This window comes from Zea mays, chromosome 10, assembly GCF_902167145.1.
Source record: "Zea mays cultivar B73 chromosome 10, Zm-B73-REFERENCE-NAM-5.0, whole genome shotgun sequence".
In the NCBI taxonomy this organism is placed as follows: domain Eukaryota; kingdom Viridiplantae; phylum Streptophyta; class Magnoliopsida; order Poales; family Poaceae; genus Zea; species Zea mays.
In genome coordinates this window covers 113,714,289-113,739,711 of record NC_050105.1, presented here as the reverse complement: position 1 = coordinate 113,739,711, position 25,423 = coordinate 113,714,289, and the positions used below count along the sequence as shown (strand labels likewise).

The 25,423-nt window shown below is 54.6% G+C and overlaps 1 protein-coding gene and 1 long non-coding RNA gene across 2 annotated transcripts; both read right to left on the bottom strand.

The window, feature by feature from the left end:
* Positions 1-18,956: 18,956 nt before the first annotated feature.
* Positions 18,957-20,533, bottom strand: LOC103642716 (serine carboxypeptidase-like 51). Its single transcript, XM_008665923.2, has 5 exons — positions 20,496-20,533; positions 20,303-20,423; positions 20,045-20,097; positions 19,758-19,896; positions 18,957-19,149 (listed from the first exon to the last, which is right to left on the bottom strand). Exons 1-5 carry the CDS (start codon positions 20,531-20,533, stop codon positions 19,081-19,083), a joined length of 420 nt encoding a protein of 139 aa, XP_008664145.1. The 3' UTR covers positions 18,957-19,080.
* Positions 20,534-20,765: 232 nt separating this feature from the next.
* On the bottom strand, positions 20,766-21,417 carry LOC109943185 (uncharacterized). The gene is made up of 2 exons (XR_002265917.2): positions 21,317-21,417; positions 20,766-20,809 (listed from the first exon to the last, which is right to left on the bottom strand). It is a non-coding gene; the product is annotated as an uncharacterized lncRNA (long non-coding RNA).
* Between the last annotated feature and the right edge of the window lie 4,006 nt (positions 21,418-25,423).

Below are 25,423 nucleotides of genomic sequence, written 5' to 3'. Positions count from 1 at the left end.
TCTTGTTCCCTGCGGCCTGAGTCAGCTCAGGGTAGGGTGATGATGGCGCCTCCTGTTGACGTGGCTGGTCTGCGTCCTAGGTTGGGAGATGCGGAAGCTCCTCCGAAGCCGAGGTCGAGTCTGTCTTCCGTGGCCGAGGTCGAGTCCGAGCCCCTAGGTCGGGCGAGGCGGAGGCCGTCGGCTGAGGCCAGGGCGGAGTCCGAGCCCTGGGGTCGGGCGGAGTGGAGTTCGTCGTCTTCTGGGGCTGAGCCCAAGTCCGAGCCCTGGGTCGGGTGGAGCAGAGTTCGTCGTCTTCTGGGGCTGAGCCCAAGTCCGAGCCCTGGGTCGGGCGGAGCGGAGTTCGCCGTCTTTCGGGACTTAGCCCGTGTCCGAGCCCTGGGTCGGGCGGAGCGGAGTTCGCCGTCTTCTGGGGCTGAGCTCGAGTCCGAGCCTTGGGTCGGGCGGAGTGTAGTTCGCCGTCTTCCGGGACTTAGCCCGTGTCCGAGCCTTGGGTCGGGCGGAGCGGAGTTCGCCGTCTTCCGGGACTTAGCCCGAGTCCGAGCCCTAGGTCGGGCGAAGCGGAGCTTCCTATGGTGCCTTCGGCAGGGCCTGACTGCCTGTCAGTCTCACTCTGTCAAGTGGCACCACAGACGGAGTGGCGCAGGCGGCGCTGTTCTTCTGTCAGGCCGGTCAGTGGAGCGGCGAAGTGATGGCGGTCACTTCGGCTCTGCCGGCTGGGGGGCGCGCGTCAGGATAAAGGTGTCAGGCCACCTTTGCATTAAATGCTCCTGCGATTTGGTCGGTCGGTGCAGCAATTTGGTCAGGGTTGCTTCTTGGCGAAGGCAGGGCCTCGGGCGAGCCGGGAATATGTTCGCCGCTGGAGGGGGGCCTCGGGCGAGACGGAAATCCTCCGGGGTCGGCTGCCCTTGTCCGAGGCTAGGCTCGGGCGAGGCGTGATCGAATCCCTCGAATGGACTGATCCCTGACTTAATCGCGCCCATCAGGCCTTTGCAGCTTTATGCTGATGGGGGTTACCAGCTGAGAATTAGGAGCCTTGAGGGTACCCCTAATTATGGTCCCCGATAGTAGCCCCCGAGCCTCGAAGGGAGTGTTAGCACTCGCTTGGAGGCTTTCGTCGCACTTTTTTGCAAGGGGACCAGCCTTTCTCGGTTGCGTTTTGTTCCGGTGGGTGCGCGCGAGCGCACCCGCCGGGTGTAGCCCCCGAGGCCTCGAAGGAGTGGTTTCACTCCTTCGAGGACTTAATGCCTCGCGTAATGCTTCAGCTGGTCTGGTTGTTCCCTCATGCGAGCTGGCCGTAGCCCGGGTGTACGGTCGGGTTCCAAGTTCTTGGGCTGGTATGTTGACGCTGTCAACGGTTCGGCCGGAGCCGGGTTTGCGAGAGCAGCCCCCGAGCCTCTGCACAGGGCGAGAGGGCGATCAGGGACAGACTCAGCTTTTTTACATACGCCCATGCGTCGCCTTTCCGCAAGGAGGAGGGGGGGAAGCGCCATGTTGCCCTCGATGGGCGCCGAACATGGTGTCTCTGGTGAGCTGCAAGCGGGTAATCCGAGTGGACGTCCGTGCCTCGTTCGTTAGGGGTCGGCTAGGGGCCCAGAGGCACGCCCAAAAGTACCTGCGGGTGATCTGCCGGACCCGGTCCCCTGGCGACGGGGTCCGAGGGCTCGATGCCTCCCTCTGATGGGATTCTGTTACAAGATCGTTCCCGCTGGTCTCGGAAATGTCCTAGGGTACCTCGGGAGCGCAGCCCGAGCCTTGGTTATGTATCGAACGTACCCATGGTCATCCCTCGCTCGGCGTCTGAGGCGGCTGTGAACCCTTCGGGGGCCAGCCTTCGAACCCCTGATCAGTAATGGGCGCGGAGCCCGAGTAGCCTGAGGCGGCCGTGGAACCCTTCCGAGGGGCCGGCCTTCGAACCTCTGACCAGTAGTGGGTGTAGGGCCCACGCGATCTGAGGCGGCTGTCGAACCCTTCCGGGGGGCCAGCCTTCGAACCTCTGATCAGTAGGGAGGCTCGGAGCCTGGTTCCTTCACGGGGAAGGATCCTTTTCGGGGTATCCCCCTTTCCCGGTCCCTGTTGCAAGAGAGAGAGAAAGAGGAAAAAAGGAAAAGGATACGAAATCGAATGACACGACATACCTTTACTGACACGGTCATTATGGCGAAGGCGAAGCGTCGCCCGCTTCTCCTCCTAGAGGCGCCGCATGTCCCGCCGCGGAGTTAATGCGACGGGGCGAGTGGTTGGCGGGGCGGCCGTTGCGCGTGCGCGGGCCGTTCGAGGAACAGAACATGGGCGCGTTGTCTTCACGCCGTGGGAGAGGGTTCTCTTGCCGCCCCCGGATGGGACGTGAGCTTTGGCTGACGACGTGACCGCTGCTCCTGCCCGCCTGCCACCGTCATTACTGCCGGCCCATTTTTGGCCGCACTGACCGTCGCGCCAGGCTGGCGCTGCTGGGTCGTGCGCTGGGTCGCCTCGAGTCGCGGTATTGGTTCCGCAGTCGAGGAGGTGCGGCGGTGGCGCAAGTGGCGGTGCAGTTGCATGCACGAAGCATTCGGCGCGCCGGTTGCATGACGCGTGGGCCTGGGCCCCCATGCCGGGCGTGTTGGGAGTCGGAGAAGTGCGCCCACTTGGCGCGGTTGCATGCCGCCTGCATGGCTGCCCGCCCTTTCGCCCGCTGGTCTGGGCAAAAGTGGAGGGTCACTTGTAATCGCTGGGCGGTTGTGCGCACCGCGCACGGCGGTTTGGCTTCTTTTGCTCTGAGCCGGCTTGCATGACGTGTGGGACCCAGCCCCCGCGCCGCAGGGGAGGACCTTGGAGCGTGTTGGAGAAGACTCAACCCGCGACGGCTGGGGACGCAAGTAGGGAGAGTCGCCTTTAAAAGGAGGGTGACCCCCTTGGAAGGCGACCATGTCTTCGTGCTCCCTTATGCATCGTGTCTTTCCACCTTCCAAGCCCCCGGATGGGGGATACCCGCCGTCTTTCCGCCTCGTCGTTGGAGGAACACAACTCCGTGGGAGTTGGTACCTTTCAGCCATCGTTCGGCTTCAAGGATTTTCATCAGCCAGCCCGGCTGTACCCCCCCCCCCCCCCCCGTCGGCGGTCACCCAAGACGGTGACCACCAGCCCCTGGGTGGGGAGAAGCAAGCCGGGCTGCGATCTTGGTCCCACCCTCAGCTTCAAGGATGTTCATCATCCTCGCTGGGGTGGAGGCCGGGCTGAGCCGGAGCTCTACCTCCCGTGCGGGTTCGTGGGTCACCCTCTCCTACGGCATTCGAGGGAGAGGGCGCTCACTGGCCCTGCGGGCGGGTCGGACTTCGACAACGCGGGGCTAGTCGACGGCGGGCGTCGCCAGCCTCAGCGTGTCGAGCTCGTCGGCTTGGCTCCCGGTGCCCCCTCCTGCCGGAAGGCGGCTGTCGCGCCCTGTGCACGGGAGGACCACCCAAGATGTCGCGCGCTGCTAGGGCGGCGTTCGTGTTCTGGGGCGGTCCTGCCTTTGCACCGGTATGGCGCCTCCGCGCGGAGGTCGGTGCCCCACTCGTCCGGGAGGATCTGAGTGGGGATCTGCCGGAGGGCTGACGGCCCCTATCGTCGGTGCCAAGGTGGAGGCGGCTCGAGAAGTCCCCGTTGTCGACGGGATCACCGCCACCATCCGCGCTTCGGGCCTTCGGTTCTTTGTACTTGTCCTCGCCCCTCGAGCGTCAGTGTGGGCGAGGGCAAGATTGCAGCAGCACCCGCCCTGAGGCCTACGCTGCTGCAGTTCGGCCACCCGGAGCGGGGGTCGTTGTTGTTGCTGTCAGAGCGGGCGGCGGTGAGCCGCCTGTCAGTCTTCTGTTGCTCCGCAGGCCCCCCCCATCGAGTGGGGTTGTTCGTACCTGCAGAGGTGGAACCGGAGTTCCGTTTGTAATGGCACTTTGAATGCCAGTGTGTTTGTTCATTGTGGCTGTCGAGGCCTGAACATGTATGTAATTTTGGCACGGAGCCATGTTTTTTCCTCATTTTCGAGCACTAAGACTCGCCTGTTGGTTGTCTGAACCGCTTCACCAAGCGTGAGTCGCCCCGTGCAAAGGCAACGAGTGAGGTATCCGTATCCCAGAGGCGTAGGAGTCCCTCGGCTCGGTCGGCCTTGCTGTCTGAGGCTTCCCTAGCTTAGTTAAAGGAACCCCTCGGCCGCTCTTCGATGAGCCGAGGCCAGGGGTAGCGGTGTCAGCATGAACAGAGGCAGAGTTGGCTCGAAAAGAAAACCTGGTTGGTCGGAGCCTGGCCGAGTCGTCCGTTAGCGGGATCGACGCCGGAATTGACCAGCCGAGGCCTCGGGTCGGGCTGACGCCCTTGGAGGACGGCTGGCCGAGGCCCCGGGGTGACCGGCCGAGCCGCCTGCTCGGGCCGGATTCCCGGAGAAGACCCTGGCAGCGATGGCCCGGGCGTGGCGATGACGTCGTCCTTCGGAGTGGAGATCATCGGACCGCGTCGCCGTCCGAGGCTAGGTCGGACCTCGCCGAAGGTGTTGTCGACGCCGAGGGTGCTGCTCCTTCCTTCCAGCGTCAAGACCCGAGCCTGCAGGATCAGATTGTCTTGTAGCGCGTGTTTCCTGCGGCCGCCGAGGCCAAAACACACCCTCGCCGTGTTGTAAAGCTGCGTCTCTTTTCCTCTTGTTTCGAGTATCTGGACTTTTTTGTCGGTAACAGAAATGTTTGTGCGAGCGAGAGTTGCTTCTCGCGGAAGGTGATGAGTGAGGTATCCGTATCCTGGAGGCGTAGGAGTCCCTCGGCTCGGTCGGCCTTGCCGCTTACGCGTACTCTTACTCGTCCATAGGGTTCTGTCACCGACGCAGTCGAGAAGGCTCGAAGGATCGCTTCGGCAGAAGAGCTTCCGAACGTGAAGACTTGTTCGGTCCGCGGAATCACTTATCCGAACGTGAGTTACTTATCGCAGAAGGTGATGAGTGAGGTATCCGTATCCCGGAGGCATAGGAGTCCCTCGGCTCGGTCAGCCTTGGCTGCTTACGTGTACTCCGTCGTTTTCAGGATCCACTTTCGAAGTAGTCAAAAAGCATGAAAGACACTCTGGCAGAAAAGATCTTTTTTCGAGGAAAATTTCGACGCAGAGGGGGTTCCCCCCTTTTAGCCCCCGAGGGAGGGTCGGGCTCTGCCGAGGCGAGGCCGACCCTTCCTTGATGACTAAACTTTGCGTGGGAGCGAGGTATATGAACAAATTGAAAACATCTTAAGGGTAGAAGCGACGTAGATGTTGGATGTTCCAAGCGTTGTCGTAGACCTCGCCTTGACTGTTGGCCAGCTTGTACGTTCCGGGCTTCAGAACTTTGGCGATGACGAACGGCCCCTCCCAGGGGGGCGTGAGCTTGTGCCGCCCTCGGGCGTCTTGTCGCAGCCGAAGCACCAGGTCGCCCACCTGGAGGTCTCGGGACCGGACCCCTCGGGCGTGGTAGCGTCGTAGGGACTGCTGGTATCGCGCCGAGTGTAGTAAGGCCTTGTCCCGAGCCTCCTCCAGCTGGTCCAGCGAGTCTTCTCGGCTAGCTTGGTTGCTTTGGTCGGTGTAGGCCCTCGTCCTCGGGGATCCGTATTCTAGGTCTGTGGGCAAGACGGCCTCGGCCCCGTAGACTAGGAAGAACGGCGTGAAGCCCGTGGCTCGGCTCGGCGTTGTCCTCAAACTCCAGACCACCGAGGGGAGTTCCTTCATCCATCGCTTGCCGAACTTGTTGAGGTCGTTGTAGATCCGAGGCTTGAGCCCTTGTAGAATCATGCCGTTGGCACGCTCTACCTGCCCATTTGACATGGGGTGAGCTACGGCGGCCCAGTCCACCCAGATGTGGTGATCCTCGCAGAAGTCCAGGAACTTTCTGCCGGTGAACTGGGTGCCGTTGTCGGTGATGATGGAGTTCGGGACCCCGAAGCGATGGATGATGTTGGTGAAGAACGCCACCGCCTGCTCGGACCTGATGCTGTTCAGGGGTCGGACCTCGATCCACTTGGAGAATTTGTCGATGGCGACCAGCAGGTGCGTGTAGCCCCCGGGTGCCTTCTGCAAGGGGCCGACGAGGTCCAGACCCCACACAGCAAAAGGCCAGGTGATGGGTATCGTCTGCAGAGCCTGAGCGGGCAGGTGGGTCTGCCTTGCGTAGAATTGACACCCTCCGCAGGTGCGGACAATTCTGGTAGCGTCGGCCACCACCGTGGGCCAGTAGAAGCCTTGTCGGAAAGCATTCCCGACAAGGGCTCGAGGCGCTGCATGATGGCCGCAAGCCCCCGAGTGTATTTCTCGCAGGAGTTCCTGACCTTCGGCGATGGAGATGCACCGCTGGAGGATGCTAGAGGGGCTGCAGTGGTAGAGCTCCTTCTCATCACCCAGCAAGACGAACGACTTGGCGCGCCGCGCCACCCGCCGAGCCTCAGCTCGGTCGAGGGGTAGCTCTCCTCGGTGGAGATATTGCAGGTACGGGGTCTGCCAGTTTTGGTTAGGCGTGACCCCGCCTTGCTCCCCCTCGACGTGCAGCGTCTCGCCCTCGGGGGCCGAGGGTACCTCGGGCTGAACCGAGGGCGCCTCGGGCCGAGCCGAGGGTGCCTCGGGCTGTGCCGAGGGTGCTTCGGGCTGTGCCGAGGGTACCTCGGGTTGTGCCGAGGGTGCCTCAGGCTCGGGCGTGTCGTCGATCTTGACGGAGGGTTGATGCAGATCCCGGGAGAAGACGTCCGGGGGAACCGTTGTTCTCCCCGAGGCTATTTTAGCCAGCTCGTCCGCAGTCTCATTGTAGCGCCGAGCGATGTGGTTGAGCTCGAGCCCGTAGAACTTGTCTTCCAAGCGCCGAACCTCATCGCAGTAGGCCTCCATCTTCGGGTCGTGGCAGTGGGAGTTCTTCATGACTTGGTCGATGACGAGCTGCGAGTCACCACGAGCGTCGAGGCGTCGGACCCCTAGCTCAATGGCGATCCGCAATCCGTTGACCAGAACTTCGTACTCAGCCACATTGTTGGATGCCGGGAAATGGAGGCGTAGCGCATAGCGTATGTGCTTCCCGAGGGGCAAGATGAAGAGTAGGCCTGCGCCGGCTCCCGTCTTCACCAACGACCCATCGAAAACATGGTCCAGAGCTCCGCTTGGATCGGAGCCATCGGTAGCTGGGTGTCGACCCATTCGGCCACGAAGTCCGCCAAGACCTGGGACTTGATGGCCTTCCGAGGGGCGAACGAGATTGTCTCGCCCATGATTTCCACCGCCCACTTTGCAATCCTACCCGAGGCCTCTCGGCACTGGATGATCTCCCCCAGGGGGAAGGATGACACCACAGTTACCGGATGAGACTCGAAGTAGTGTCGCAACTTCCGCCGTGTTAGGATCACCGCATACAGCAGCTTCTGAACTTGTGGGTAGCGGATCTTGGTTTCGGACAGTACCTCGCTGACGAAGTAAACTGGCCTCTGAACGGGCAATGCATGCCCCTCTTCTTGCCTCTCGACCACAATCGCGGCGCTAACCACTTGAGTGGTCGCGGCGATGTAGACCAAGAGGGCTTCGCCGGCAGCTGGGGGCACCAAGATAGGCACCTTCGTGAGGAGCGCCTTCAGGTTCCGAGGGCTTCCTCGGCCTCAGGGGTCCAAGTGAAGCACTCGGCCTTCCTCAAGAGGCGGTACAGAGGTAGACCTCTTTCGCCGAGACGTGAGATGAAGCGGCTCAGAGCCGCGAGACATCCCATGACCCTCTGTACGCCTTTCAAGTCCTTGATGGGCCCCATGCTGGTGATGACTGCGATCTTCTCCGGGTTGGCTTCGATGCCCCGCTCGAAGACGATGAACCCCAAGAGCATGCCTCGGGGCACCCCGAAGACACACTTCTCGGGATTGAGTTTGACGCCTTTCGCCTTGAGACATCGGAATGTCACTTCAAGGTCGGAAAGGAGGTCAGAGGCTTTCCTCGTCTTGACTACGATGTCATCGACGTAGGCCTCGACCGTGCGGCCAATGTGTTTGCCGAACACATGGTTCATGCACCGCTGGTACGTCACGCCCGCATTCCTCAAGCCGAACGGCATGGTGACATAGCAGTACATGCCGAAGGGTGTGATGAAAGAAGTCGCGAGCTGGTCGGACTCTTTCATCCTGATTTGGTGATACCCTAAGTAGGCATCGAGGAAAGACAGGGTTTCACACCAAGCAGTGGAATCCACGATTTGATCGATGCGAGGCAGAGGGTAGGGAACCTTCGGACATGCTTTGTTTAGACCAGTGTAGTCTACACACATCCGCCAATTCCCCCCTTTCTTTCTCACAAGCACAGGGTTGGCAAGCCATTCGGGATGGAATACCTCTTTGATGAACCCTGCCGCCATTAGCTTGTGGATCTCCTCGCCTATGGCTCTGCGCTTCTCCTCGTCGAATCGGCGCAGAGGCTGCTTGACGGGTCGGGCTCCGGCTCGGATGTCCAGCGAGTGCTCGGCGACATCCCTCGGTATGCCGGGCATGTCCGAGGGACTCCACGCGAAGACGTCGGCGTTCGCGCGGAGAAAGTCGACGAGCACTGCTTCCTATTTGGGATCGAGCCCGGAGCCGATCCGGATCTGCTTGGAGGCGTCGCCGCTAGGGTCGAGGGGGACGGACTTAACCGTCTCCGCTGGCTCAAAGTTGCCGGCATGACACTTCACGTCTGGCACCTCCTTCGAGAGGCTCTCCAGGTCGGCGATTAGGGCCTCGGACTCGGCGAGGGCCTCGGCGTACTCCACGCACTCCACGTCGCATTCGAACGCGTGTTTGTACGTGGGGCCGACGGTGATGACCCCGTTGGGGCCCGACATCTTGAGCTTCAGGTAGGTGTAGTTGGGGACGACCATGAACTTCGCGTAGCATGGTCTTCCCAGCACCGCATGGTAGGTTCCTCGGAACCCGACCACCTCGAACGTCAGGGTCTCCCTTCGGAAGTTGGAGGGTGTTCCGAAGCAGACGGGGAGGTCGAGTTGTCCGAGGGGCTGGACGCACTTCCCGGGAATGATCCCATGGAAGGGCGCAGCGCCTGCCCGGATAGAGGACAGATCGACGCGCAGGAGCCCGAGGGTCTCGGCGTAGAGGATGTTGAGGCTGCTACCTTCGTCCATGAGGACCTTGGTGAGCCTGACGTCGCCGATGATGGGGTCGACGACGAGCGGGTATTTCCCCGGGCTCGGCACATGGTCGGGGTGGTCGGCTTGGTCGAAGGTGATGGGCTTGTCGGACCAGTCTAGATAGACTGGCGCCGCCACCTTCACCGAGCAGACCTCCCGGCGCTCTTGCTTGCGGTGCCGAGCCGAGGCATTCGCCGCTTGCCCACCGTAGATCATGAAGCAGTCGCGGACCTCGGGGAACTCTCCTGCCTGGTGATCTTCCTTCTTGTCGTCGTCGCAGGCCCTGCCACCCTCCGCGGGTGGCCCGGCCCTGTGGAAGTGGCGCCGAAGCATGACGCACTCCTCAAGGGTGTGCTTGACGGGCCCCTGGTGATAGGGGCACGGCTCCTTGAGCATCTTGTCGAAGAGGTTGGCACCTCCAGGGGGCTTCCGAGGGTTCTTGTACTCGGCGGCGGCGACAAGGTCCGCGTCGGCGGCGTCGCGTTTCGCTTGCGACTTCTTCTTGCCCTTCTTCTTGGCGCCGCGCTGAGTTGACGCCTCGGGGGCATCCTCCGATGGACGGCCCTGGGGCTGCTTGTCCTTTCAGAAGATAGCCTCGACCACCTCCTGGCCGGAGGCAAACTTGGTGGCGATGTCCATCAGCTCGCTCGCCCTGGTGGGGGTCTTGCGACCCAGCTTGCTCACCAGGTCGCGGCAGGTGGTGCCAGCGAGGAACGCGCCGATGACATCCGAGTCGGTGATGTTGGGCAGCTCGGTGCGCTGCTTCGAGAATCACCGGATGTAGTCCCGGAGAGACTCTCCCGGCTGTTGTCGGCAGCTTCGGAGGTCCCAGGAATTCCCGGGGCGCACGTACGTGCCCTGGAAATTGCCAGCGAAAGCTTGGACTAGGTCGTCCCAGTTGGAGATCTGCCCCGGAGGCAGGTGCTCCAACCAGGCGCGAGCGGTGTCGGAGAGGAACAGGGGGAGGTTGCGGATGATGAGGTTGTCATCGTCCGTTCCACCCAATTGGCAGGCCAGACGGTAGTCCGCGAGCCACAGTTCCGGTCTCGTTTCCCTCGAGTACTTTGTGATAGTAGTCGGGGGTCAGAACCGGGTCGGGAACGGCGCCCGTCGGATGGCCCGGCTGAAGGCCTGCGGACCCGGTGGTTTGGGCGAGGGACTCCGATCCTCCCCGCTGTCGTAGCGTCCCCCACGCCTGGGGTGGTAGCCTCGGCGCACCCTCTCATCGAGGTGGGCCCAACAGCCACGGTGATGGTGCTCGTTGCCGAGGCGACCCGGGGCCGCAGGCGCGGTGTTGCGCGTGCGCCCGGTGTAGACCGAGGCTTCCCGCATGAATCGGGAAGTCGCGACATGAGGTTCCGAGGGGTACCCCTGCCTTCGAGAGGCAGAGCTCTCGGCCCGTCGGACCACGGTGCCTTCCAGGAGATTCCTGAGCTCCCCCTGGATTCGCCGCCCCTCGGTGGTTGATGGCTCCGGCATCGCGCGGAGAAGCATCGTTGCTGCAGCCAGGTTCTGGCCGACCCCACTAGATGCGGGTGGTGGCCTGACCCTGACGTCGTCGGCGACACGGTGCTGGAAGCCCTGGGGTAGATGACGTATTTCTCCGGCCGGAGGCTGGCCCGCCCATGCCTGCCCGACGTCCCGGCGGATCGGCTCAAGCGCTCCTGCTCCCTCGTCGAGCCTGGCCTGCACCCCGCTGATTTGCTCGAGCTGTGGGTCATGGCCCCCCGCCTGAACGGGGACCATAGCTAGCTCTCGTGGGATGTCAACGCGGGGCACCGGCCTAGGGTGATCACCGTCCTCCGGCATGCCGAGATGGTTGCCTTCGGAGGGACCCCCTAGATCGACGTGGAAGCATTCGCGACTTGGGCCACAGTCCTCGTCGCCGAGGCTACGGCTACCGTTGGAACAGTCGGAGAGGCAGCAGTCACATGCGGTCATGAAGTCCCGCATGGCACTGGGGTTGCCAAGTCCATAGAAATCCCAACAGAAGTTGGGCTCGTCGTCTTCCTCGGACCCGGAGGGCCCGTAGGTCGAGACGTCCGTCAGCCGGTCCCAAGGTGACCGCATACGAAACCCCAGAGGGTTTGGACTCGCCTCTACGAGAGCGCCCGCCAAAGCGGGGTCGCTAGGCGGGTTGAGGCTGAATCCAAATGACGTGGAATGGGAATCAGTCAGTACCTCTTGGTCGACGAGCGGCGATAAAGTCACGTCGGGGACTGACTGCACCGTTGTCTCAGGTACGAGGGTGACGTCCAGCAAGCTTTTCGCGAGCGTGCTGGCGTCGTCCGCTTGCTCGGGATTGGCGTGTCGCGGGGAGACGGCGCTCGTCTTCGTCTCAAGCGTGAAGTTGATACCCGGTGCGCCCCCGTTGGGGTGCCGGCGCTGTCGACTCGCTCGACAGCCGATGAGGCGCTGCCTCCTGCTTGGCCTTGGTTGCCCCGCCTTCCCCCCGTCGGCGGGGAAGAGGGCGGGATGAGCTCGAAGGTTGTTCTTCCACCATGCGGGGAAGACGTCGTCGATTCCGCCGCCGGCGGGCGGGCTGTCGGCCGCCATTGTCGTTGTCGCGCGGCGGTGGAAGGAGTATCATGTCGTAGCTGCCGTCGAGGGACATGAACTCAAGACTCCCGAAACGGAGCACCGTCCCGGGTTGGAGAGGTTGCTGGAGACTGCCCATCTGGAGCTTGACGGGAAGCTGTTCGTCAACACGCAGCAGGCCCCTACCTGGCGCGCCAACTGTCGGCGTTTCGAGACCGGGGGGTCCCTGAGCCGACGAGTGAATGTCGCCGCGTGCCCCAGCCCAGATGGGTCGAGCGCGAGGGCGAGCGCGAAGGGGGGAGAGCGAGGCGGCCGGAGACCGGCGTGAGAGAGGTGGGAATCCCGCGGCCTTCGTGTTCGTCCCATGCCCAGGTCGGGTGCGCTTGCAGAAGGGGGTTACAAGCGTCCACGCGGGTGAGGGAGCGAGCGGCCTTAAGCGAGCGCCTGTCTCGTCCTCGTCCCCGCGCGGCCAACCCTCTCTAAGAGGGCCCTGGTCCTTCCTTTTATAGGCGTAAGGAGAGGATCCAGGTGTACAATGGGGGGTGTAGCAGAGTGCTACGTGTCTAGCGGAGGAGAGCTAGCGCCCTAAGTACATGCCGTTGTGGCAGCCGGAGAGATTTTGGCACCCAGCTGGTGTGATGTCGTGGCCGTCGGAGGAGCGATGGAGCCTGGCGGAGGGATAGCTGTCGGAGCGGTCGAGTCATTGCTGACGTCCTCTTGCTTCCGTAAGGGGGCTGAGAGCCGCCGTCGTCACAGAGTATGCGGGGCACCATCATTGCCTATCTGGCGGAACGAGCCAGATGGGACGCCGGTCTTGTTCCCTGCGGCCCGAGTCAGCTCGGGGTAGGGTGATGATGGCGCCTCCTGTTGACGTGGCTGGTCTGCGTCCTAGGTTGGGCGATGCGGAAGCTCCTCCGAAGCCGAGGTCGAGTCTGTCTTCCGTGGCCGAGGTCGAGTCCGAGCCCCTGGGTCGGGCGAGGCGGAGGCCGTCGGCTGAGGCCAGGGCGGAGTCCGAGCCCTGGGGTCGGGCGGAGCGGAGTTCGTCGTCTTCTGGGGCTGAGCCCAAGTCCGAGCCCTGGGTCGGGTGGAGCGGAGTTCGCCGTCTTCTGGGGCTGAGCCCAAGTCCGAGCCCTGGGTCGGGCGGAGCGGAGTTCACCGTCTTCCGGGACTTAGCCCGTGTCCGAGCCCTGGGTCGGGCGGAGCGGAGTTCGCCGTCTTCTAGGGCTGAGCCCGAGTCCGAGCCCTGGTTCGGGCGGAGCGTAGTTCGCCGTCTTCCGGGACTTAGCTCGTGTCCGAGCCCTGGGTCGGGCGGAGCGGAGTTCGCCGTCTTCCGGGACTTAGCCCGAGTCCGAGCCCTGGGTCGGGCGAAGCGGAGCTTCCTATGGTGCCTTCGGCAGGGCCTGACTGCCTGTCAGTCTCACTCTGTCAAGTGGCACCGCAGATGGAGTGGCGCAGGTGGCGCTGTCCTTCTGTCAGGCCGGTCAGTGGAGCGGCGAAGTGACGGCGGTCACTTCGGCTCTGCCGGCTGGGGGGCGCGCAGGATAAAGGTGTCAGGCCACCTTTGCATTAAATGCTCCTGTGATTTGGTCGGTCGGTGCCGCGATTTGGTCAGGGTTGCTTCTTGGCGAAGGCAGGGCCTCGGGCGAGCCGGGAATATGTTCGCCGCTGGAGGGGGGCCTCGGGCGAGACGGAAATCCTCCGGGGTCGGCTGCCCTTGTCCGAGGCTAGGCTCGGGCGAGGCGTGATCGAATCCCTCGAATGGACTGATCCCTGACTTAATCGCGCCCATCAGGCCTTTGCAGCTTTATGCTGATGGGGGTTACCAGCTGAGAATTAGGAGCCTTGAGGGTACCCCTAATTATGGTCCCCGACAATAATTACAGCTCAAACACTTGCTCAAATCTCAAACTATCAAACCAAAAGTGTGGTCGCAGTGTCTCGGTGTTGTAGAATGTTTAATGGATGCTTGGTGTTGAGCTCCATGTGCCTAGGGGTCCCTTTTATAGCCTCAAGGGACCTAGGAGCCGTTGGAGCTCAATTTGGCAGGCTTTGGTTGCCTTCTATTCGCGGGTGCACCAGACTGTCCGGTGCACACCGGACAATGAACAGTGCAATGATAGAGAATCTCCTATTGGCTACTTTCTGCTTCTGGGGGGCACCGGACTGTCCAGTGCACCATGTGATTGTTGGTCTGAGGCTGACGTGGCCACTAGCCGTTGGCTAGCTGGCGCACCGGGCTGTCCGGTGCTCCGCGCGGACGGTCCGGTGAATTGTAGCCGAAGAAGGCTAAAATTCTCAAGAGTAGGCAGTACAGCGGACCGTGCACCGGACTGTTCGGTGCACACCGGACTGTTCGGTGCACACCGGACTGTCTGGTGGGTGGCATCGGACCATCCGGTGCAACTCAATCCACCCAATTTCTCCTTTTTCAACCTTATTCTCTTTTGCTCCTTTTTGCTTTGGCTTCATAACGTCCCTAGCACTTATACAAATATGATTAGTACCCAAAACAATTGACTAAGTGTCCACAGCTTGCCTTTTTCACTTGGTCCCATATAGATTTGTATTTTGCCTTCTCCCAAGCTCAATTTGCTTTTAAGTACCTATCTCATTTCTCACGTTAGATGATGTTAGTCTAAGCAAAATGTGTTGAGCATCTAATCACCAAAACAATATAGAAATGGACCAAGGGCACATTTCCCTTTTAGGCGTAACCCCCAACTCAAGATGAGAAACCGGTAGCTCAAACCGATGGTATGGATCAAGGGGAGCACAAGAACAAAACGACAAGGAGGAAGAAGTACCACAGGCACCTCCAACCCAAGTTCGCACCAAAATTCAAATGGATCATCCAGTGGATCAAATTATTGGTGACATCAGCGAGGGAGTTACTACACATTCTAGTATTGCTAATTTTTGTGAGCACTACTCATTTGTTTCTTCTATTAAGCCTTTCTGGGTAGAAGAAGCATTGCAAGATCTGGATAAGGTGATGGCCATGCAGGAAGAACTCAATAACTTCAAGAGAAATGAAGTCTGGAGCCTGGTGACACGTCCAAAGCAAAACGTTGTGAGAACCAAGTGGGTGTTCCGCAACAAGCAAGATGAGCACGGAGTGGTGAGAAGAAACAAGGTGAGACTTGTGGCAAAAGGTTATGCCCAAGTCACAGGTTTGGAGTTTGAGGATACTTTTGCTCCTATAGCTAGGGCTTGAGTCTATTCAAATTTTATTAGCCTATGTTGGTCACCATTCTTTCAAGCTTTACCAAATGGACGTGAAGAACACTTTCCTCAATGTGTCGATCAAGGAAGAGGTGTACGTGGAGCAACCCCTGGCTTCGAGGATGACAGGTATCCCGACCATGTGTATAAGCTCTCTAAGGCGCTCTATGGGCTTAAGCAAGCACTAATAGCATGTATGAATGTCTTACATACTTTCTTATTTCTAATGCTTTCAAGGTAGGGAAAGCAGATCCTACTCTTTTCACTAAGACTTATGATGGTGATTTGTTTATATGCCAAATATATGTCGATGACACAATATTTGGTTCTACTAACCAAAAGTCTTGTGAGGAGTTTAGCAGGGTGATGATGTAAAAGTTTGAGATGTCTATGATGGGTGAGTTGACATACTCTCAAGGATTTCAAGTAAAACAGCTCATGGAAAGCATCTTCATCCCCTGAACAAAGTACAAGCAAGATTTGCTCAAGAAGTTTGGGATGAAGGACGCAAAGCCCATCAAGACGCTGATGGGAACCAACAAACATTTGGACCTTAACGCAGGAGGTAAGTCCGTAGATCAAAAGTTATATCGGTCTATGATAGGATCCTTGCTTTATTTATTGATCTTATGCTTTCTGTTTGCATGTGTTCTAGATTTCAATTCGACCCCAAGGAATGTCACCTTGTGGTCATGAAGCGAATTCTTCGATATTTAGTTCATACGCCTCACTTCGGGCTCTGGTATCCTAAGGGTGGCACAAGGGCTACTAGGGGCGACGCCTGGCCAAACGGGGATGAGGCATTGCTAAACGAGGGTGGGGCATGGCCAAACGAGGGCAGACAACTGGGAAGAAGAAACGATTGTTGGGGGTCCCAATCGTCAAAGGTCCTTGAAGTGTTACATTATGCACTAAACATGTTTTGGGTGCTATCCAAAGAGTGAGGAACCTAACCTTCATCCAAGATGGCTCGTAAGACAAGAGCGAAGCTGAGAAGCTTTACCCTCGAAGGGCTAGCAGACAAACATAGTCGAACAAAGAGGCTTCGACTTTATAGCATCGATGTACGAAGCAGGCATGGGAGAGAAGAATCTAAAAACCCAGCAAGCGCAAAGAACATAGGAAAAGACGACTTTTCCCTCATGAGTATCATAGATCATGTAAATAGGACTCATGGGCATGTTTGTAATTTTATACAAAGTTGTACCTCACCACTATAAATAGAGGAACAATGGCATGCATTGTGGGAGAGGACTGAGTGGGATATACTAGAATCTCTCAGCCTTTGAAGGTGTCTCAATTCTCCTTCATACTTTTGTTTGTAAAGTCAAAGGTATCTTTGTCATCATTCATAAGGAAAAGATGCAAAGTTAAACTAATCCCCTTAGATGTCTTATTCTGTTATGTTACTTTTCCACTAAGATTTGTTGTGTAATCTTTATGTATTCGATACTATCTAAGATTTCATTATCAACCCACCTTCTCCCTTTAATCGACTCCCTTAAACAAAGGGAATATATTAAAGGGAGGAAGCAAAGTATTCTCATTTGTGTTGCCTTGTTCTTGGTTTCTCTTAGGAGCCAAAAGCAAGTGACCAACAACGATGATGATGAAAAGAAACAAAACCATGAACTAATATGTTTATGTAATGAGTGTTAATAGTTAGAGGTGAAAAATGACAGATAAGGATGGATAGTAGGTCATCCGTATCCTACCCTATTGTATATTCAATCTGATTCGAGGTCGGATATAGATAGTTAGAAACAGGGCAGATAAGGATGCAAGGACCCGATATTTATTCAGGGGCGAATAAGTGATGGATACAAATATTATTTGGTCGGATACTATATACTTATCGGATAGAGCATGGAATGGTTACCATTTGCTTCAATTTAGTTCGCGAATAAAACAATTATACACGAGCATTGTATAGAACACAAATCAACATAACAATATAGCAATAAATTTATATCATACAATAGTCCAACACGATAGTCGAACATAATGACAAAATTCGAATCACACAATAGTCTAATACAACAAAAGATAGTTTTCATGACATAAGATAGCATAATGTAACACAAGACACGCACGCGCGCGCACACACAAAAAGTAGACTAAACAATTTATAAGAGGCGCCAATACCTTGTATTTTTAATAATAAGCGAATTACAACATTCATAAGCTATCGAGTATTGGATGTATACATGTGATTTATTGTCTATTACTTTGGTATAAATTTATACATTACTTCAATGATATCGACATATAGATGTGTTCAAACAAAATGTGTTGTACTACGAAATTGTACATCTTTTTGAGCTCTATGATTTTCATGTAAACTTTATCTACATCTGAATTCATATGCAAAAGTTATGAATTTATAATAATACTAGGTGGATGCCCGTGCGTTGCAACGGAAACATATTGTCGGGATAGGGAACGTGGCTCCTACCAATCTGGTATCAAAGGTCTCGACGATCATGAGCTCTGCCGCTGCCCCCAGGCAGCAGCCACCGCCAGTATCAGACAGCCCCCCAGCAACGTCCAGCGCGCTAGTCGCAGCCCCTGCTTCGTCGGGAGCCATGATGCTTCGCCGATAATCCCCCAAATACCCAGCCTCCTTGTCGGGCAACGCCACTGGAGGCATGGCGGCCCCGCAGCCAATGGCGGCCACATCTTCTAGGTGGAGTACGCTCTTGAGACCGTCCGCGGCACGAACACCGTTGTCCTCGACGTCGAGAAGAAGTCCACACCCAAGCTCGATTACTCCAGGTAGCAAACCCTCCGCCCCTCCTTTCTATCATCCGAGCAGATCTCGTGATCGTCATCCTCGCCCGACGCGGACAGAGGAGGTGCGGCGACACTACGAAGCGCTAGTGGATGAGAAGAGGGAGAATTGAGCTGATCTAGACGAGGAGGCCTAGGACGGGCTGTCTTAGCCCACACAAAACTTTAGTATTTTCTATATAAATGAACATTAGATATAATAGGTTTTAAAAATTGAGTGGGGCATGATCCACTTTGCCTCCCCTTGGTCAACTACTGGTTTTATTAAGAATAGAATTATACGATATAATTATGAGAGTCCTCATAACACAAGCTAAAAACGAATAAAGCTTTGTTCGATTGCATGGGGCGAAGGGGATCTAGCAAGGGATTCAATCTCCTTCGATCCTTTTCAATCCGCTCTTAATCGAACAAGCCTGACAATCCAAATAAATCTAGAATAATATAAAAAAGCAAGGAAAAGAGGATCCTCAAACAAGCTGTCTAAGAAAATTTAAAAAGTGGACACGAGTTGTGTACAGAGAAAAAACTTATTGTAACATACATCCACCCAAACGAGACAAACTTCGGTCGCAAGGCATCTGCATGGGATGAGACCAACAACAGCTAATTTATAATAGCAAAGAAATACGTACCATTTTAGATAGATAATGGATTATATTTCTCTAGCTAGTTACTCTATTCGGTGCCATAGATAAGAATGATTCTCTCTATAGATGCCTTACTTTGATTATACGACTCAGAACAAAACTGAAATGTCGTACTTTGTTGGACGGAGATAGAAATACTTATGCCGCATTGGATCTGCTTTGAGCATTGTACCGATCTGTATAAGACAATTTAACACGGATAAATGCAAGCGAGCATCGTGATCCATTACATCATGATCTAAACATATGTCACATTTAATACTTAAATATTTCCACCAATTCGTATAGATTTATAAAGAAGCTACTAAAAAACTATAACTATATATACAATTAAATCATGATCAAACAGAATAGGATGCTCGTTTGCATGCTTGTACCTAAGGTCTAATTGCATATTAGTCGTTACCGATTAATACAAGGGATCAGAGGCAATGTAGGAAGGAGGCGAGATCGGGTCAGCTCAAGTGTTGAGTTGAGACAGCAGAAGGCACTGTCAATTAGATCATCATGTTGGAAATTCAGGTGCAAGCTCTACAGCGGTGCTACACAATAATATCTGCTGAATTAAATATTTGTTTGATCCTATCACTACCTTTTCCTTTGTGTTTGTTTATTGTTGCATGTATGAATGCTACCACCAATGATTTATTTTTCTCTGACTATATGAAAAGATAGACTGGCTGACTGAATGAATGAAGTGCTACGGAACTTTAAAAGAGAAGAATCTTGAAGAACTGGTGTCAGGTCGTTCCATTCCATCGCCTTGTTTGCTTCCTCCTGCTACTCGGCAGGAGATCGCGTAATGTCAGCCAGCATCTTGAGCGCAGGGCAAGGGTTGTCCAGAGGTACCTGTCCATTGTTGCCATCAGCATGAAGACAGGAAGTGGAACATTATGCAGAAAACATTTAAATCTTTTTCTCTTTATGTGGACAGAGAAATGAAGGAGATCTATGAAGAAGGAATCAAAATTGAAGAGCGAGGAGATTCCTTTCCCATAAGCTCCTCCATTCCCCTGTTCACCAAATCAGTCCTAATAAGTCCAGTCTATATAAAGACATTCAAGAAGACAGCAAAGCAGTTCCCTGCCTGATGCTGTCCTAGCTAGCTGCCTACAATCTAGGAATCTGTCTGTCTACATATCACTGTTGGTGCATGTGTGTGCCCGGCTGGCCTGTGGCCGGAGTCTTGTCTCTCTTCATTGAGAGAGGAGAGGGAATCATGAATGGAGCAACAGGCAGATGCATGGAGCATTTCTGGTGCACGTGGGCACGAAGAAGCTATATCTCACCAACTGCATGAATGCACGCTCTTTCCAGCTTATGCACTCACTAGACGAGCGAGTATGCATCAGGGTGGATGGCGCGTCACCTTCTCAGCTTGGTCACGACGATATATATGTGAGTGCTAATGCAACAACCAAAACAAAGGGGTGCGTGGGTTACCATTCGTTAATTACCATGTGTCCGGCTTCGAGTATCCAATAGAAGTTGAGGTTCTTGTAGGACTTGACGAAGGCCTGGGTGTCGGACTGCCCCTCCTTGTTGCAGTAGATGGGCGTTCTGGGAGAGCTCATGAAACTGTTGAGGCCGTCCAACCTGATGGATGACAAAAGCAGCAGCAGCAGCAGGAGGCATCAGATCAGTAAGCTAGGAGGCTAGGCCACTTGTGTTGTGAATTGTGACCAGAGCTAGATGCTAGACAGAGTGCACATTGTGCGTGTGAGATCAGAGAGACTACACTTACTTGAGCTTCTGAACCCAGTCCATGGTGCCTTTGGTCGCCCAGATGAGGTCGACCTGCAAGAGAGAGAGAGAGAAAGAAAGACTTGTTAGTACTATCTAATGGCCAAGTTATTTTATTTGCAAACAATAAGGAGATCCATATGTCCAAGAAAAAGCAGAGCAGATCAAACAGGCAAGCTTGTGGTGGTAATGCCAACCATGGATCAGTTTCGTCAGTCACTCGTTTAGTGAGTTTGTTTGGTTCAATCAGTCAGAATACCTGTCCGCTGTAGACGGTGACATTGACGCCGAGCTTGAGGAGCTGGTCCACCTCCTGTATCCTGGGCTTCATGAAGTCTCCAGCCAGAGCATCGAACACGTCGTCTGACTGCTCGCCCCACCTGCAGGCACACATACATTCTAGTCATTCCTAACCAGCTTGACCTTTCACACAAATGGCTTGACCTAAATACAGAAACAGCAAATGGAAAGTGCAACAAATCATGTCCATCAGGACAACACCAAAAACAAAACGTATTATTCTCGTAAAGTTAGGGTAAGCTAAAATCATATTCATCACATGCAAACAAATTATTTATGCTATTTAGTCATGCATAAAATGTTGTGACTGTTAATGCACAAAATGCCCCCCACAACAACGCGTGAATTTTTGCAGCCACAGGGCATCCTTTGCATGGAAATGAGCACAAAGCTAAGGGATATTAAATCAAATTCAGTACTCACCAATGTGATGCAGCGACTCCTGCTTCCAAAATCCGACCTGCCTCTGCAAAGACAGATTAAAAAAATCAGTGCATGCCATAGTCAAGACTCAAGAAAGATGATCAAATAACAAAATGATAGGTATCGAACATGAACTAAGACAATAAAGGCATCACTGGTCTTAGCATAAGCTAACAAAAACAGAAAAACAATAAATGGGGCAACAATTCTGCAACTGCAGATTATTACCTCTGTGGGAAGGCGAAACTGCTCCTCAGAGAAGGAGGACACAGCCACAGTTGGATTGCTGAAGCTTGTGGTGGTAATGCCAACCATGGATCATTTTCGTCAGTCACTCGTTCAGTGAGTTTGTTTGGTTCAATCAGTCAGAATACCTGTTCGTTGTAGACGGTGACATTGACGACGAGCTTGAGGAGCTAGTCCACCTCCTGTATCCTGGGCTTCATGAAGTCTCCAGCCAGAGCATCGAACACGTCGTCTGACTGCTCGCCCCACCTGCAGGCACACAAACAATAAATGGGGCAACAATTCTGCAACTGCAGATTATTACCTCTGTGGGAAGGCGAAACTGCTCCTCAGAGAAGGAGGACGCAGCCACGGTTGGATTGCTAAACTGGGAGAGGTGGCGCCTCGGATCCATGACTTGAGATGGCATCCTGCAGGCGTCCAGAGCATATAACGTGTTAGGCACAAACCTTGACAACAACATCGTGCCTAAATTGCTTGGGATCAAGCCAAAACTGATAAATTTTGCGGAAAAGATTGAAGTGTAGATGGGGGTAAACATGGTGAATCAGAGCAATTTTACACGCAGAAATCTATGAATATATGGCAACCGAGCCAACGGGCAGTAGAGAGAAAAAAAGGATTTGTGAGCTTCCAAAGTCAATAAACTGTGGAGGATCATCGATGCTAGAAGAGCCCAAACAGACAAAAGGTGATGGTTTGTTTCGTCTGCGTAGGGGACGTGGCGTGGGCGGTGTGCCCCGGGGATCAGCGTGGCGGCGCTGGCCCTGCTCGCCGTCGCGGCTACCGCAGGAGCCGCCGCGAGGGATCCCGATCCCGACGACCTCGTGTGCGCGTAAGTGTCTCCGCTCTGTGATGCCGGCGGAAGCAAGGGAGGCCCTGGATGCCTAGACTTCGACTTCTCGTCTCGCTCCTCGCCACCCTCGGTCGTTGTGATGTCGTCTGCGCATGAGCACTTCTGCAATAGACAGATCTGCCACCCAAATAAAAGATCATGTATAGGAGGAGCAACGAATGATCCACGACGAGGAAATAAAAGATCCTGTATAGGAGGAGCAGGAGAGAGGAATACCTCCGGTGTCATCGCGTTGCGTCGCGCGGATGAGTGGAACCTGAGAGGAAGAGAGGCAACGACCTAGGGTTGCGGGGCTTCTCTTCTCTCCTGCAGTTACGCTATGAGCAGAGTACGTCGGGCCCATGCTCACCGGCATGAAGAAGCCGTCCCCACCGCGTGCCGCGCTGCCCGTGTTTCGGAGGGAGAAGCCGTCCCAACCACGCGTCGCGCTGCCTGCGTTCCGGAGAGGGAGACGACCGAGGGGATCGGGGGCGACGGGGTTTGCGGCGTGCGGGCGTAGAGGAGGCGGGGGCGGTCTACAATAGGCTCTTAATAGTTGTAGAGAAAAGTATGTCTCAGGTGTGTAGCAGCAAACCTACAATAAGATAAAACAATGGTGGAGTATTTCTTGTATTACCTGAATATATACACGTTCACCTTTCCAGCTGTCATCATTTCATTCGGTCCACAAAGTATGGCTCCTGTAGAAGATGGATTTATTGTGTTCTTGCTTCTAAAGAATGCATGTCACAAATTTAATATCATTAAAAGGATGTCTTGGGTGTGTAGCAACAAACATGCAATAAAGATAACACAATGGTGGAGTATTTCTTGTATTACCTAAACATATCCTCATTCACCGTTCCAACTGTCATTTAGCTAAGGCTGGTATTATTTTAATTCCAGTTGACTCCCAATTACTGAGTCATTCCTGTCAAACAGAAAGTTATATATCTTTCTGATGTGAGCTAAAGGCTTCTCTGGCAAATACACGGTATGCATACAACACATAGGGGAATTTTCTCCAACCTAGTATGCCATAGATTGTAGACCTGTATCACCATGATAAAGCCTCACATCCGCTCTTTCATTGGTAGTAAAAGCAAACTCGACAAGTGAATAAAATCATGAATCACAGTGAAAATACAGAAGAATAATTTTGGCAAGATTAGAGGAGGCCCAAAACTTAAGAGAAGTGCTTCGACTTATCATGAGGAACAACAAGAAGTGGCTTCTGCTACTCATCACTGCAGCAACAGAGACCAGCTCCGCTCTAGGATGGTAAAACAATGTCCAATCTTATTTGTCGATTGAGCAAAAAGCAATGTTTCCTTCATTTAAAAGTAACTATCAATTCCGGTGTCATCAAAGAGTTCCTCAGTTCGAATGTGAGAGGTACCAAATAACTCTTCGTAATTCTCGAATGTCATGTTAGCATGACCACACATAAGTCTTCATAAATGGCATCATTGAACTTATTGTCATCTCTAGTATAAGGTACCTGAGAGTATAACCAGCATCTGATAAGTATACAACGGTAATAGATTGTATTTTTCTTAAAAAAATGGCTGATGATAATCAAGATCTGAAAATTCTGAACCAATGCAACTTGCAACTGTCCACTGACACAAATGTATTCAATAACTTGTTTCAAAAATGAAATTTTCATTGTAAAATAAAGCTACTTGAGAATTGAGAGCCCAACAGGAAAAAACATATAGACAATGTTAAATAGAGAAAAATGGATCATCACTAAGGAATAAATTCCATGTGCTACTTTCCTGAAGATAAACAATAAATGAATTGTGTTGATGCAAGACTGAAACAGTAACCAAGCTACATGACTCTTATTGTGTTATATTCATATGAGAATATTCTTTATTTTATATGTTTAAGTAACTTGCATGCCATAACAACAAGTCTTTTGACATGCAAAAACAAAGCACAAAGTTAAGGAATATTCTTGTAGGAAAATATGAAAGGCACATCACACCTTAGGTGTCGCTGAAACTGGTCCAGCAGGCTGATGTGTGGCTAGAAGAAGAGCCTATTAGAGGTTTAAGCTTGTCGGTTAAAGGTGGATCGATCATGAGTGTTGTGTTAGTTATTTCCAACAATCTTTTTTCATCTGAAGGACCGTGATGATTAGTCACATCACTGTCATCAATTGTCATCATGCATTCATGCTTAGGCCACGTTTGGTTACCTAGAGTTTCTCGTGATCAGATAAATTTTATGAATTATTGATCCAAACATTTTGCTTTCTGTGTATTGGGTAATTATAAGATTGTTTATTTGAGGCTAATTCAAACCATGGATCTCAAAAAGGTTGAGGTATTCCATTATCCTTAGCACTACTTTAGACTTGATGAAAGACCTGCAAGAATAATTATAAGATGAGCACCTCGTCATCGAGCAATCTGTAGTAGCATTCAGCCATTCTTGAAGGAAGCTTATGGCTAGGCACCTGTCTTTCTCAACGAGAATAACACTGGAGATGCCGTCAGGGGACCTCCCTGATCGCTGCAGGAGCTCCCTCCTAGACTCAATCTGCAGCGGCATGTCCCTGATGCTCCTGTTCGTTGGATTTGCGTACCCATCAGAAGAACCTCTCAGCTACTGAATCGATGTTGATTTGACTGAAAATTGAGCAATGCGGCTATACAATACCTGTTGGGGCGCTGCTCCCGGACGAAGCGGATGCCACCGTTGCAGAGGTTGCAGGCGCCTGCAAGCACAGAGCACTTCACCCCCACATGCTGCTGGGTGCGGACGAGTTGTCGGGTTACGTCCTGATTCTCAGCAGCGAGATACCCCGTAGCGCCCCCCAAGTTGCTCTTCTTCCTAGGCTGCGGGTCGAGGACGCCTACCTGGTTCGGTGCTCGCCGATATGCTGCGCGCGGTTCTTCAGATCGACGATCTGGGTGGCGATGTTGCGGCGGGGGTACCACGTCCGAATCTCGTAGAGAATCTTGCGGACGGCCGTCACCTAGCCGCTGCCCCTGGGGTCTGGACGGAGGCTGTGGGCGAAGTCGTTGATGCAGTCTTCGATGTCGTAGGCGACGTCCCAGATCTGCTTCATCCAGTCCTCTGTCTGGTTGTTGTGGCCCTCCTCGCACTTGCTCAGGCTGCTGAGGAAGGCCTGCATGCTGGCTAGCTCGTTGGTGATGAATTGGATGTCGCCCCGGACGCCACGGATCAGGGCATACTCCTCTGCGAGGAGGGCGTGGATTTCGTGGAGCGCTCAGCTAGGCTAGGGCACGCGCGGATCGCGGAGAGGGGGAGGCGGGGGCATCCTGTGCACTGGATCTGGGCGTGGATGTTGGCGTGGATCTGGTGCGCGGAGGTAGTAGCTGGGCGAGGGATTTCGCAGAGGTAGCAACTGGGCATGCGGCGGGCGGCTCGCGGCGGTTGAAACGGTCACGGTGCCATTCGCGTAGGGATTTGCGTGCTTGGGGATCGCGGAGGCGGGAGGATCGCGGAGGCGGGGTTTCCGGACGTCGGGCAGGCGGAGGCGGGGGCGCTGCCTGCGTTCCGGAGAAGGAGACGACCGAGGGGATCGGGGGCGACGGGGTT

Excerpts from the sequence above, each read along its gene's own strand:
- LOC103642716 (XM_008665923.2), bottom strand. The coding sequence starts at position 20,533 with ATGGACATGATTTGTTGCACTTTCCATTTGCTGTTTCT. Across the intron at positions 20,098-20,302 it reads TCACCGTCTACAGCGGACAG|GTCGACCTCATCTGGGCGAC; the intron begins GTATTCTGACTG and ends TCTCTCTTGCAG. Across the intron at positions 19,897-20,044 it reads GACTGGGTTCAGAAGCTCAA|GTTGGACGGCCTCAACAGTT; the intron begins GTAAGTGTAGTC and ends GTCATCCATCAG.